Source organism: Papaver somniferum, chromosome 3 (assembly GCF_003573695.1).
Source record: "Papaver somniferum cultivar HN1 chromosome 3, ASM357369v1, whole genome shotgun sequence".
In the NCBI taxonomy this organism is placed as follows: domain Eukaryota; kingdom Viridiplantae; phylum Streptophyta; class Magnoliopsida; order Ranunculales; family Papaveraceae; genus Papaver; species Papaver somniferum.
The window spans coordinates 194504730-194519527 of record NC_039360.1 but is presented as its reverse complement, the minus strand read 5'-3'; the positions used below and the strand labels follow the sequence as shown (position 1 = coordinate 194519527).

Sequence of the window (14798 nt, the reverse complement as noted above, 5' to 3'; positions counted from 1 at the left end):
AGTATAATTGGTTAATGAAATAACGCTTTCAGGATACAATGAAGCCTTAATAGCGTTGTTGGATTCAAAAGTTGTACTCCGTTGACCCAACCAAGAACATATAGTAGATAAAATCTAATGATTCTTAGAGAGAATAAGAAATCAGAAATTTTCGATATGTTGAGATGGGATAAAGTCTTCGCAATTTACTGAGGGTTTCATGTCTATTGGAGATGTCTCTTCATCTCCAACGGATGCCTTCAGAAAACATCTGTTAATGAGGACAGGCGCGTTTGTAGAAATTTCTGGAAAATCGAATTAGTTTTTCGAACTTAAAACCAGATTTTTTTACGAGAGACGATGTCTCACACTCTACTAAGGAGCGCTGTCCCTTAGATTCCCGCGACCTAACCCGTCAGGTCGAACACAAACGGTGGAGCTACCCGCTTTCGCCGAACATTTATTGAAATATCCAACAAATATTGCATCAATGTCAAACAGATACCGATAAGATACACCAAAGCTGCACTTGTATCTGCAAGTACATGATTAACGGATCACTCGAGTTCTCGACGCACTTGGCCTTCTCGATTATCTTTTTGGTGATTGGCTGCCTAGCTTGCCCTCAGGTCGAACACAAACGTTGGAGCTACCCCTTTCGCCAAACATTTATTGAAATATCCAACGAATGTTGAATCAATGTCAAACAGATACCGATACGGGCTGCACATGGGCGGGTATAAGATCAAACCAACCTCGCACCCACATATTGCGGGGTTTTTTTTTTTCAAAACCAACCCTGCACCCACAAACAGCGGGCGGGTTTTGTTACCCGCCCGCTGCGGGTTGGGCGGGTATGGGTTTAAACCCGCTTAGACCCGCTTTATAATTCAATACTCGTTCACACACACACACACACATGTTTTACTTAAGTTCACAGATGAAGATTAAGTGTTGAATCTGTTGATTTTTCGATTGTTGTCGATTTCTGGTGAAGATTCGAAGTTGTTGTTGTTAATTTCTGGTGAAGATTTCTGGTAATTGTCGTTCGTAGGTGAAGAAGAAGAACTGAGGAGGAAGAAGAGGAGAGGCCGAACATAGACAAGAGTGTAGAAAGTGAATGAGGGTTATCAGTTATCCTATCTACTAGTATTAGGGTTTCATAATGGACGGCTAGGATTAGTTTTATCTTATGGTATAAAATCTGCGGGTTTTTTGGGCGGGTATGGGCGGGTAGTAGCTTAAACCAACCTCGCATCCACAGACAACGGTTTTTTTTCATAACCAACCCCGCACCCACAACGGGCGGGTATGGACTAAAAAACCACGGGTTTAACGGGTACGGGCGGGTTTGGGTTTGGTGGGCGGGTCTTGTGCAGCCCTACCGATACCATACACCAAAGCTGCATTTGTATCTGCAAGTACATGATTACTCGAGTCCTCGACGCACTTAGTTGGCCTTCTCGATTGTCTTTTTGGTGATTGGCTGTCCAGCTTGCCCTCGAGATGCTTTCCAGACATTTCTGATCCTCGCGATGACAACTCAAGACGGCAAAAACAATTACGCCATTAATTAACAAAAGTATCACCTCCTTGCCTTGTAGCAATCGCCCGTAAATATACAGACAATAATACCCTCGGTATCTTTTCACTGATCACACACAATTGCAGTTGCTTTTTTCTGCTTTATCTCAGTCAAAAGTCTCTAGAATCAAATCTTTGTTCTCCATTCCCATTCATGAATTAGGGTTTCATTTGAAGAACAAAATCTAGGTTTTTTACATGAGCATTCATCAGTTTTTGCTACCTTCTTAGAAACTTCCCAGAAAAAAAAATGAAACAAAAATGTCGGATTTGGTGGCCTAGACAACATAACACCTCGTGTGATGAAAAAACCCCTAATTCAGTGGTTTTATTTGGTTGGTTTTTTCCTTCTTCAACTTCATTTGACATTGTTGTTTCAGTTGTTGCTTCACCAGAAAAGATCTCACATTCTTATCTTCAACCCGATTTTCAGGTATATTGATTTTGTCTTTACTAAATAAACACATGGAGAGTTATATTTTGAGTTTGGGTTTGCTTCGTTTGATGTTTTTGCATAGAAATGTTTTTTTCTTCTTATTTAGGATTTTTTTTCTTAGATTGATGAAATTTGACATAATTTTAGGTTCGTCGATTAGGCTTGATTGCAAGTATTTGATTGTATAAGGAGGAGATAGTCTACATTTTTTAAGGGTCATAATATTCCTCTACACCTTCGAAGTTAAGATTTGAGAATGACATAATCAGAAATATCAATGAGAGACTTGTTCGATGCACTTGTCAGTTTTTGCAACATTACTCGTGCTCACATTTTCTTAATGTGAGTTCAGCCATTTATTCAAAAGATTCTTGCGCAGTGATCTTTTTGTTGTATCACTATTACCAGAAGTCTCATTGTGTTGTAAAGTTCTTTCCTTTTTCTTCTTCCATATACTGACTTAAATCATAGAGTGTGGGAAATTTAGATAGGTAGGTGTTCCTATTTTGAACAGGTTTCTGACCCATGCTAATTGTTTTTGAATGTTGTTTCAGGGGATTCTTCGTTTTACAAATGCAAAGATGCCTCTAATTCTACAAGGTAAATCAACATTTTCTATGTTGGGAAATTGTGCAGCAGGCTGCAGCTTTGATGGGCAGGATGAAGGTCTTGAAATTGAAGAAAATTACTCATCGACGACCAATGGCGACATAAATTTACAGAAGAATAAAAACTCGTCTTTTCAAGATCTTGAGAGATGGAGTTGTGGATGCTGCAAACTCGATGGATTCCTAGAACAGCATAGGCATGAATCTATTAGTAGGAGTAACTGGATCCAGCTCTCATATGACACTGCTTCTTCATGTGGAAATGCCCTTCGGATTCCAACACTGCATCACGTACACTTAGACGGGCTAGTATTGGCTAGCTTTGACGTTCACGTATGTAAGTGAGGAGTACCTTTATCTGGTTATTGCTATATTTTCTCCTTTTCAGATTCTCTCTAAAATCTTTTTGTTCTATTTAAATGGATTCAGGTAATTCTATATGACCCGCCTACTTTTGGCTCACACCATTTTTCGTTGAACTCATGGGATTCATCCGGACAAGTGAGAATACATCCCAAGAGACCCGTATGGATTCAGGAACTTCACCAGAAACGACCTCATACAGAATTGGTAACATTGGCATGGACTTCTTGTCCTTTTTTATGAAGTCCTTTTGATATCCCTATTACTTGTATTATAGCCTTCTCTTAATGATCTGGTAAACAAAGTTTGGAATCAAATGCAGGATATGGTCATATGCGCTATCAATAGTGCTACTGCTGCTAAATTAGTCCTTGAGAGTTGCCTTGGTCCCCAAAATTCCATTGACAAATTTCCAGTTATGTCCTGGTAATCTTTTTGTCTTTACATATATCTCTTTATGCTAAGATACCTCTCTGTCATAAAACCTGCTATTAATAGCCTGTCTTGTGATTGTTCAGGCTAGCTAATGTCACATTGCATCTAGGAGCGGCTCTCGTGGCTTCCTTCTTCACTTTTCTGTACATCGTTCTGCAGTTATGTCATAGATTTATGCATTGTGGTCCCGAATTATTCCTTTACAAAATAGTGGCAAGGCCATTTGGTCATACATGCAGGAATATTCATATTCGTAGTTGTCAGCTTCTATATTGGCCGGTTTATCTCCGGGATTGGGGTATGAGGTAAATTTTATTATCCTCAATGATATACTCCCTCCGTCCCCTAAAAGATGACCTATTCATTTTAAATTTTGTCCCTCCAAAAGTTGACCTTTATAGATCATATTTCTAAAATTGCCCGTTTAATGGATTATTATTATTATTAAATCTTAGTATAAGCAATATGTATAATTTGATACTCATGTTTATATTCGTAGCGTAGGTGTTTTAAAATGCTTTCCAACTGTTTAAAATTTACAAATATCCGTGGCATAGTTTGAGAGATGTGTTATTTCTAAATTCTACTAGTTGTACAAGGATATAATCGGAAAAAGTACAAAAATATCCCTTTTCCATCCTTGCCTTAAGAATTGTGCAAAGTGCAAACTTGAAATAGGTCATCTTTGGAGGGATGGAGGGAGTAGTTCTATATTTGCTAATTACTACTTCCAAAATAATGCTTGTGAGTTGTTACTTGTTATAGACCGATGTCATGAATGAACACACAGATAGCCCAGGGTTAACTAGGTAAGATACCTACCAGCAGGCCCGGTCCTGCGTTTATGGAGGCCTAAAGCCAAAAAAAATATGGTGGCCCCTTGTTAAGCAGTTAAGCAGAAAGTTTATAATAACAAAATGTTAATTTTCTTTTGGTCCCTCACAAATCTACTATTTAGTGAATCCTCGTAAGTTTGTTTTTTTTCACTGTGCTCCATGTATACTATAAGTTTTACATAAGGTCCTCTTTCTATCATTTGAAAATTTTGAGTTTTGTGGCCTCCTTCATTGTGTGGCCTCAAGCGCGGCTTTCACCGCTTATAAGGCAGGGCCGGCCCTGCCGACCAATATGTCACAAATATAAAATGTTTTAACTTCGTGATAACTACATTAAATTTCGGATTGCTACGATCATACGCAGCAGACAACTTTGGTATTTGAAATCCTCTTCACGTGTGGCATGGTGGTACTAATATGTGGTTCCTGATGATGAGTTGGCCTTTTCACATTGGTTCTTGACAAGATTGTTTTTTTAGCTTTAAAAGGTCCATAGCTCTTGTCCTGATTTTTGAAATGTTTTGCAGGTATCAATCAAATGCAGAATATGTACATAAAGCGGCATTGCGTCAGCATTTCGTTTGGTCTAGTGTAGTCGTTGATGCGTTCTTTGGAAATATTGTTGGGGTTGCATTATTACTCAATGTAGAAGCATTATGTCCATGGATATTGAACCTTGCTCATGGCATTACAAATGATTTGTTGCGTTCTGGTTGTGTGTGGCTAATGGGGGTCCCTGCTGGCTTTAAATTGAATACAGAACTAGCAGGGATTCTAGGAATTATCTCACTTAATGCAATTCAAATTTGGTCTACCCTTTGGTTCTTTCTGCACTTCCTCTTTCGATATTTTATTCAAGGGCTTGCTGTATGCGGGATTGTACTGGGAGTGACAGTACCTGCCTCTATAATCAGAGATACTATTATGCTGGCAACCTTACACGTGTCGACTCTTCATCGATTGTTCTCGCTTATATATTATCTGCAGATCCAGGCACTTGTTGCTCTTTGGCGTCTTTTCAGGTGAATTTACCTATATATTTCCTAAGTTTGCTTTTTAGGCAACAGTCTTCAAAACAGTCTTTAAAACCTGGTTAACAGGATATGCTAGATGTCCTTTCGCTGTAATTGTTTTAGTGGGCTCATGTGGTGTTCTTATTGCCTGGCAGGGGTCGAAAATGGAACCCACTTCGGGAAAGATATGATAGTAATGCCTACACTGTGAAGCAGCATGTGGTTGGATCGCTTCTGTTTACACCACTATTACTACTAATTCCAACAACGTCAGTCTTCTATATTTTCTTCAGTATTCTGAATACAACCATCAGTCTGATATGCATTATGATTGAGGTTGCTATATCTATTCTTCATGCTACACCGTATGCCAAAATTGCTCTCTGGATGGTGAGGCGAAGAAGATTTCCAACTGGGTTATGGTTTGAAATAGTACTGTGCCCTAGTAACAAAAAGCCCGATTCTTCAAGGAGGGGTTTCTTCAGTAAACAAGCTCTACCGCCGATGAAAACAGAAGAGAAGAAAAGCGAAAGGCCTAGAATTCTGGTTTCGATTCTCAGAAGCAACATTGCAAGTATAGGTAAGAGCCACAAGCAGTTCTGCTCCCCCCTTTCTTTTTTTTTCTGTTTTAAATGGGTAAACATGATAGTGCTTATCTAGTTGCAAACCTTGGTTGCATTTTGTTGTCAATGGTGGAAATAACGACTGTTTGAGACTCTAGCTAAATGAATCTTAACCGTAACTGTACCTTGTTGGTGATTTTCTTTCTCCTCTCTCATAATTAGATTAGTTTAGTCTTAGTTAAAAGATCTTATTTGTATGCAAACTTTTATCAGCTGTATCATTTGGAGCAGGTTGGACGTTTCTCTGTTCTGTAGTATCACTCGTCAATGTAACATATAATACGCCAATTCTGTAATTTTTCATCTCTTTCTTTAGTAAATACAAAGTCGCTCTGTGACATTTCCAAAGTTTAGAAGTAGCATTTAGTTCTTGAAGATCTTGTTTCTATTTTTTTCAATTGACTTCGCGAATAAGGATGCTGATTTCGGAGAGGAAACTTTTGCAGGACAAATCATTTTACCACACTACAAAGATGTATTTCGTGGAGTTTCCATCTCTTCTGGTGCAATGTCAGCCTATGGACTTCTTACCGGGAAAAGGTTAGTTTCCTGCATATCCTAGCACCTCTGCGCGTCACTATTGATCACAATTTTTATTTTTTTAATCTGGATATATTCCTATAATGACTTTTAAATGGATCACGTTCTTTCAGAATTCCGACTTCACTGAATACTAGCCTTCCTTCAACTATGCCGTGGCTGTTTATATCCTTTAGGGAGTGTTGGTGGCTATGCCACGACTCCATACTTGCCTGGGGGACAAGCAGATCCGAGCTGCAGTCTAACATACCTCATAAACAAAGAGAACAGGAAAGTTAAAGCAAAATGGGATCTGAAGTGATTTATTTACTTATTTTTCCTTCTGATATGCTATGTATGGTTTCCCCGCCACTCCACGCCATGCTTCCACAGTTGCCTCCGTTGGGTGGTGTTGTTGGGCATGTAGAAGATTTTGAGCTTTTGAAGCCACGAAACACAGTTTAGAATAGGGCATGGTGTATCTTCTCGTATGAATTTGAAGGTATTAGTGGATCATTTTTGTAATGCAGATTCATTCTTGTAAGCAACATCTAATCTAATGGTTAAATGGCATTTTTCTCCCTTTAGATATTGAATTGGAATTTATTAGTCAGTGAATTTGAACCTGTTCTGAAATACTAATCATTCTCAAAGTCTAAACGCAGAACAGATTAACAAACATTACTCTCATGTCTCATCTCAATATATATTTGAAGAAGTGGATGGAGAGAGTCCAAACGTTGTTTTCTTCAAGTGAACAAAAACAACACTTTGACCGCCTAGAGTGTCAGGCTGTCAGCTAGTAAACGTAGACTAGCAACATCGACTCGGAACTTGGATCACATTTTGTACCAATAACTCGTCTGGGTACCCTTACTACAAAATTCTCTTCAATACTTCTTCACTGGCATGCGTAGAACAGGTTGCAAAACATCGCGAAGGAGAAGGGAAACTTGGAGTAGAACAGGTTATAGCACTGGATGTCTGTCGGATTCAATCAAACTGACCTAATTGCGTGAATCGAATAATAAGGTAAATGCTGAAAGAGCTTATCGAGTCAATTTAGTTTGGAAAGAAAAAACTCGTAATCGAACTAAGTTCTTACAATTCCGTTGTTTCAATTTCGAACTAGCTTTCGTCCCTAAATTAGTAATTCTGAATGTCAAACCTCTTATTTTGATTTCGAACTAGCCTCCATCCTAATTGCATGTGAAGCCCTAACAAGTCTAACTCAGGCGTGTAATCTAGTTGTTTGTGGAAATGCCCAAGAGAAAATTAATGCTAAGAAAGATATGTACTTTGTACAATTATAGGTTACAGATTCACCGTTTCATTCTGGATATTGTGTATTTTTATCACATCATTTGACCATTTGAACCTCAGTAACCTTACTAATGAAACAACGAAAGAGATGATTTGTTTATTTATGACTAATTGTATTTTACTTTGTAGAAAGTGTTGCTTGTTTATATGCTGAGCAATGTTTTTTTCAAAAATGGTATACTATACAGTTCCATTTATAAAGCTAGAGGACCTGGTATTTACCCTGCCAAAGATGTATAGAGGGTTTCAACTCCACTTTGAGCCGTAACTCACTCATACTGGTGGCAGAATATTTAGGTACCCTAGACCAGCACAGGAAAGAGTAACTTCACCCACCTATGAGGTTGGGTAATTGAGTTTTGTGCTACCTTAGGAATTGACGTGCTCCAGCAAGAGATTTTCCTTCTTCCCGCACCAAATGTTGAAAACCTGAAGTCAAAACATGCTTATTTTGTTTCATTTTGCACCTGGTAGTTGAGGCTATAAGCCTAAATTCAGTGATAGATAGTTAGATTTAAGAACACCGTCCTACCAGGCCGAATTCGAGTAACAAAGATAACCATTTTGTATATTCATTTTCTTTTGAAGGATTTTAGCTCTAAAAAAAAAGAAAAAAGAAAAAGCAAGTCCTCTTTATAATATGCAAAATGCTTTTCGAGGATAACTTTGGTTTCAATCAAAATCAGTTTAAAATCCACTCCTACCGTTGAAGTGCACTGATAAAAGTCTGCTGTGCAGTTCAGAATAAGCTTCTTTGCCTGGATTAGGCTGTCCACCTTTCAGGATCACCAACTGTAGCGAGAAGCACAGCTCTGGTTACCCTTGAATCTGGTATGCTTCAGAACCATAACGAAATCCTTAAAATGAAGCAAACCTATGCTCCAAATTTAAGATCGGTCAGCATATTGTAAGAGTTGAACAATCTGAGTGATCTCTTGATAGGTAGACTGCCATCAAATAGCTCCATAAGATTTTTACCTGTCTTTTGTGTAAGCTTCATTTTAGGAGAATCAACTACTTGACCATTGGAATACCAATACTGTGGAAATGAAACCATTGGTTAATCATAGCAAGTTTGTGGATAAGCAATTTAATATCATACATATGTTGGTTACTGTTAATAAATTTCTTCTTTAATTCTATGTTTCTGAAAAAAATGAAATTTAATAGCATAATCCTAAATTTGTCGCTTATTGCAACTAATGGAGATACTTGCAAGTTGGTTGAAATAGAGTAGACGTGAAATTATTGGTTACTATAGGGGTGCATGACTAGTAAGAAACTCCACGTTTTCACTATTTTATTACATTTGGTTCCTGAAATGGAACTACAGAGCTGAGATTCCTCAGCTTAAATTGTAGAATCGTAGAAGAAGTTGTTCTTTTCTTTTATTTTAATTATTTTGAAAGAAGGAACAACTTTAGAAAACAAACACTTACTCTGTTAGCCACAAATATGATTCTCAAACTGTACAAACCTTATAGTCATCAATGAATCCAAGTTTAATCTGTTGTTTGCCACAATTTTGTGTAATTCTTTGATAATTATGTACTGAATTTTATTTTTCATACTTTACCACCCTTTTATAAGTAAGTTCAGAATAAAAAGTTCATCTGTTAAATATTAAGTTGAGCAGAGAGTGTTTTACTCATCATGTTTCGATTTTGGTACCCTGTACCTGTTTAAGGTATGGTAAACTTGGTTTTTAAGCTGCATGAAATGTGGGGTCCAAATTATTCTTTGATCAGATATAGTTTCCATCAAGATCAATTCCTGTTCAGTAATTGGATTATCTGGATACTTTTTAATTTATGGGTATTACGTATTTTTTTCCAAAAAAACTGTTTGGCTAAATACTTAGTCTATGGAAATTGCGAATATGGAAGAATTTGATTCATTTTTTTATGTAGTTTTCCAGAGATCTTGGTGGTACTAGTGGTCATTTTGGCGATGGAGAAGGAAGACGAAGCAGTGAAGAATGCACAGGTTGTGGAAGCTAGGGCCAGAAATATTAGCCACAATGTGCGTTGTACAGATTGTGGAAGTCAATCAATTGAAGATTCACAAGCTGATGTTGCCATTCTTCTGAAGAAGGTAACTCATTTTGCTTTTTCTTTTTTTTCCTTCGTACATATTTTGAAGAGAACCAACTTCCCAAGAATATATTAGAGAAGTACAAAGAGACATTCTCAAACTTATCGACTGAAGAGATTTACTAGGTTAAGGTTTTCTCATTCATGAATATGTCATCTCAAATCCTGATTCTAGGGCAACAAACTTACGTTAAATAGAATTATGATCAAAACATCAACTTCTTCATGACCAAGAAAACTTAGTGCCTATTAGTTTGTACTGTTTTTGTAAGTAGAGTCATCATCATATGATTTTTAGCCTTGGCCGTTCTACTCGTGTCCATAAGGTCAATGTTGGAATTTGAAGGTTAAGCTACACTAGTCTTGAAGAAGAGGTACTAACTTCCCTGCGGTCCTTGACCTTCATCTTGGTGTGTGTCTTGGTACCATGCAACTTACCTTTACAGCATATAAGAATCCACTTGTCCAGCCAAACATATCACTAGGCAGGCCCTCAGAAACTGGATTTTGAGTGTCTACTTTGTTTTAGAACCTAGTGAAATTAAGTGCATAAGACGGCTTAAGTAGAATTAAATGTATTAAAGATGGATATATGACCAGGGAAATTAGATGCATTTGTCTTGCGGAATTATCTTGCTCGCAGAACACTTATTTAGACTTGAAGTGCTTTCTATTCTAACTCTCCCAAGTCGGTCTTGACTCTTGATTAAAAAGCCTCTTTTCTCGTTCTTTGTTTCTCGAGTTGGACCTCATAGAGGTATGAACTCCCTTATAGAATAAGGCACATTCTGATTCTTAGATTCACGAAACGTGGCAGTGAACAAACTTAAGATGTCTGGAACTGTTTCTAAGTGATGCCACAAGTTACTGAAGGTAATGATTGATTCCCCGTTACACTCAAACTGCCTTCAGTAAATGTATCTTTTCTTAAACATGAGTTGCACATTTTATTTCCAGCATAAAATCTAGCTTGTAAGAACTAGGTTTTATATTTGTTGTAAGTTTGAGGTGTATCTTGAATTTGCATAGCTGATTTCTGGTTTATTTCTTGACTCATTCCTGAAACTACCCGCAAATTCCCCATTGAAAACCTTAATTAATAATTATTCAAATATCTAACATGACACTACCTTCCGATTTCATTAGTAAAGCGGGAAGTTCAATATTGTATGATAAGTTTGCTTCTTGATTTCAACACTAAATAGGGAAGCTCAATATTGTATGATAAGTTTGCATTTGAGACTCTGTAGTCTTACCGTGAAACAGAAAGTAAAAAAAAAAAATTAACTGGTGTGAAGACATTTATGGAACTTGAGAGTCATTTGAATCTAAGCATCATCTGTATCTTGGTATATAGATTATGATTCTAGCTTCAGCTGATCCCACAATGGTGCATCAACTTCTTCCAGGGATTCTAAGTGATCTGCTTCAATGCTTTTTCTCCAAGACTTTCTTCTTCTTTCTCTACTGACAACACTTTTATTCCCTTGAAACTCTTTGTCACCATTCTTGAGATAAATTTGGATTTGGATATCTTTAAAAACATTTCCTTTCTCTGTGTGTTTCTTTTCTTCCTTTAAAAACTCCAAAAATTAAATCAAGTTACTCCTGAGTCAAACTAAATATGATCCTTCTGAAATCTTAAGCAACACCATCGTCGAACTGCCGCTGATTTTAAATGTTCCTATAGCCTTTCCTTCATGTTCGTAGGCTTTCTTCTCTTCTTCTCTTTTGATTTTGAAACACCCGTAAAGATTTTTAAGACTGCTTGGTATCTGCAAAAGTTTGCATGATTTAAATGGAAAAAAAAAACGTGTACTTTTGTTGGAATCTGTACTAGATCTAAATTGTGATTGAAAATTGGCCACTAAAATAGGAGGTAAAGGGGCGGTGCATTTCCATAGGCGGAGAAAACTGCTGCATATTTTTTCCGTTTAATTAGAGGCTCAATGCTCAACTATGATCAAATATTGCTCTCTTAGAATTTAGGTTATTTTTTCACGTTTGCACCATGCATATTTTTCGTGGATGCTAATGAAGCCTAAGCGGCTAAGATTTCCATTTTGGATGTCAGTTTCCTTTGTGTATATCCTGTGCGAAAAGATAGTTTGAAAGAATTTTTTATTCCCTAATTCGAAACAGAATGTGTTGGTTCCTTATATACAAATCGGCATAACTAGTCATCAAGGAGCGAAAATATGAAATAGGAGGTGAATTACTGTGACCACTAGAAATCTAGCAGTCAACCAATAGAGATGATCTTGAGTTCATTGTGTAGGTAATCAAAGTGTAGCTGATAGAAACTGGAGATCGACACAGAGATTTACGTGGTTTGGCATACTAGGTCTAAATATAAATTGTTTCCGTTACCAAGGATAGAGCTTCAAGAGGAACAGATAAAGCAGAGAAGAGGAAGTGTCTTAGAGGATAAGCAGACAAAGAAGCTATCTTAAAATCTGACGTGCATCCCCTTTATAGAGAGGATTGGTTACATACTGAATTGCTTTAAAAGGGGATGGACATTAACTGTGGGCTGCTTAAAGTCTAAGCTAGTTTCTTTTTTCTGCTTTGTCTCTTTTTTGGAAGCTCTGAAACAATAGTAATGGAAGGAACCATGATAAAATACTAACCTGTGGAGGTAGGACTTAGTATGCCAACCTCGGTTCTTAATTGCATTTATCATAATGATCTTAAGATTAGATTTTTCGTGGTTACAATCATGCTAAGCTGCTAAGTAATTGTACGCTTTTAGCGTAATATAACTCACAAGACAATATTTAGTAGCACCTGTTTGTGTTTTCATTCCTCAACTTAACATTTAACTTTGAATTAGGTTTGATAGAAAGACTGTGACGATTAGCAAGAACTGGGGCACTTTAACTCAACCTCATTTTATCTAGGTCTTTATCTATTAGGATCTGGTCAAAAAGATGGATGAAAAGCAATTTGACTGCAAACTGTTTCCTTGACTTTTCAAACGCATTCAAACGGGATCCTGTCGGAACATGACTAAGACACCTTCTAATATACATGGTCATCTAGTCTGTATCAAATTTGTATAGGAAGGGAGCAATATGACGTTCTAGTCTAACCTTGTTATTATATTTAGTAAGTCTCAAATATCCTGACACCATCTTCATAGTTGATCCGCGATGAAATTCGCTCTGGGAAAAGCGATAAAGAGATATTTAAAAAGCTGGAGGACGATTTTGGTGATACGGTACTTTACGCTCCACGTTTTGATCTACAAACTGCGGCTCTTTGGCTATCACCGGTTAGTTAAAATGAAGGATTATCATTGATATGATCTTGATCTAAATTAAAAATTTTGGTGTTTAACATTACAGTTTTGGGTTTCTGGATATAGTTTCTAGTTGCAGGGGCTGCGGCAGGGGTATGGGCTTATCAAAAGCATAGACAGAAGACTAACGTGCACATAATGGCGCTGAACCTTGTGAGGGGTGTTCCGTTAACCCCGAGAGAAAGAGAGACAATGCTAGATATTCTAACACCACCACCTGCGCCAGGAAGAAGGCGATGGTGGGGTTTATAATCACTGCTGACTCCATAACTTGCACAACTTCTTCTTCCATTATCTTCTTATAGGTTTTATTGCCTCCTTTGGTAATGTTTTACCAATTAATGCGAGATTCTGTAAGGTTTTCTTATATAATTGCATTATATTGTCAGTGGTGGAGAAAAACACTATCCAAAGTTGGAGTTTTAGTTCAAACCAAAATTTTGTAAAGGAGAATTTTACCCTCTGAATGCTTCTTGAATTTGACTCTGACGGAATGTCATAGCCAAACTATGCTCATGTAGTTGCTACATTCCCCTCTCGCTGTTTACTTGATAAAACTTGTGTTTTTATGATTCAAGTCAACACCCCAAAGACAAAGAGATGTGTTTGGCTGAGATCTTACCAGGTAAAAGGGGTTTTTCATATTTCCCATATACCATGGATTCGCTGGATAGATGCCTTCCCTTTCAACAATGTTGTGCATCTGTGGTTGGAAGTGATATACTGATTAAATATTCCGCAGAATCCGCAGGACCCAACGTGTACAATGTATCAAGCTTATTATAGGGGCGGCATGGTTGGCATGATTTATTAGAGGGGCAATATTTTAATAGGACAAAAAGGGTCATTACATGATCATTCAAGATGTTCCTTGTCAAAAAACTGGAAATGACAAATTAATCCTCATTATTGATAACCTAGTTTAGTGATGATAATCAAGTTTAGTGTTAATGATTAATTTCACTTATATTAATTCAAAATCAAAACAAAGTCAGATTTTTAGAGTTAAAAAAAAAAGGTTCAGGGGAGAAGAAAAAGAAAAACTTTTGTGATATTTGTGAAACCCTAGATTTTGATTCACTCAACCAAAATGAGTGATTCCAGTGACCAGGTATACTTCTAAATTAGCTCCCATTAGCTTTTTCTCGCTCAAAATTATCTAAACTACGTAACAAAATCAAAACTTTTAAATTCTCAGAAGAACTTACGGTTGCAATTTTGCTAGTGGCCAACCGTAACTAAGAGTTACGGTTCGTAAGTTATCGAATACCAACCGTAACTGGTTAAATTTGGGAAGATCCAATTGTAAACCAGTTACGGTTGGTAATTAAATTTGGACAACAATCGTAACTAAATTACGGTTGGTAACTAATGAATCGAGACCAACCGTAACTACCCTACGATTGGTGTGTCAACTTAACTTTTGAACCGTAAATCATTATTTGATGAATTCTTAAGACACAGGATTATTTACGGTTAGTATGGTTGTTTGAATAACAAACCGTAACTCAATTATGGTTGATAAATATGATGCAAATACAAACCGTAACTGAACATATTTCTCAAAACTAAGAACTTACGGTTGGTATTTGAGTTAAAACCAACCGTAACATCAACCCAATCTACAGTTACGGTTCATATTTGAGTTATTACCAACCGTAACTCACATGCAACCAGAAATTTCA

General features: G+C 37.1%; 2 protein-coding genes across 4 annotated transcripts; both read left to right on the top strand.

Annotated features, from left to right (window-relative positions):
- The first annotated feature begins 1556 nt into the window (after positions 1-1556).
- Positions 1557-6992, top strand: LOC113358338. Its single transcript, XM_026601878.1, has 9 exons — positions 1557-1996; positions 2554-2940; positions 3037-3177; positions 3293-3396; positions 3489-3710; positions 4769-5263; positions 5410-5834; positions 6324-6417; positions 6531-6992. Exons 1-9 carry the CDS (start codon positions 1814-1816, stop codon positions 6694-6696), a joined length of 2217 nt encoding a protein of 738 aa, XP_026457663.1. The 5' UTR covers positions 1557-1813; the 3' UTR covers positions 6697-6992.
- Positions 6993-7092: 100 nt separating this feature from the next.
- On the top strand, positions 7093-13602 carry LOC113358339 (cytochrome c-type biogenesis CcmH-like mitochondrial protein). Of its 3 annotated transcripts, XM_026601881.1 has the most exons (5): positions 7146-7428; positions 8458-8550; positions 9638-9813; positions 12955-13086; positions 13180-13602. In XM_026601881.1, the coding sequence occupies exons 3-5, from the start codon at positions 9670-9672 to the stop codon at positions 13363-13365; spliced, it is 462 nt and encodes a 153-aa protein (XP_026457666.1). In that variant the 5' UTR covers positions 7146-7428; positions 8458-8550; positions 9638-9669; the 3' UTR covers positions 13366-13602. The 3 variants fall into 3 exon arrangements, with proteins under 3 accessions (XP_026457665.1, XP_026457666.1, XP_026457664.1); XM_026601880.1 differs by lacking the exon at positions 8458-8550 and having other exon boundaries at positions 7093-7428; XM_026601879.1 differs by lacking the exon at positions 8458-8550 and having other exon boundaries at positions 7148-7428; positions 9630-9813.
- Positions 13603-14798: the final 1196 nt, after the last annotated feature.

Bases quoted from the DNA above. Each gene is read 5' to 3' on its own strand.
- LOC113358338 (XM_026601878.1), top strand. From the start codon at position 1,814: ATGAAACAAAAATGTCGGATTTGGTGGCCTAGACAACATAACACCTCG. The intron at 1,997-2,553 runs GTATATTGATTT...ATGTTGTTTCAG, and splicing joins ATCTTCAACCCGATTTTCAG to GGGATTCTTCGTTTTACAAA. The intron at 5,264-5,409 runs GTGAATTTACCT...ATTGCCTGGCAG, and splicing joins GCTCTTTGGCGTCTTTTCAG to GGGTCGAAAATGGAACCCAC.
- LOC113358339 (XM_026601880.1), top strand. From the start codon at position 9,670: ATGGAGAAGGAAGACGAAGCAGTGAAGAATGCACAGGTTGTGGAAGCT. The intron at 9,814-12,954 runs GTAACTCATTTT...CCATCTTCATAG, and splicing joins TTGCCATTCTTCTGAAGAAG to TTGATCCGCGATGAAATTCG. The intron at 13,087-13,179 runs GTTAGTTAAAAT...TTCTGGATATAG, and splicing joins CGGCTCTTTGGCTATCACCG to TTTCTAGTTGCAGGGGCTGC.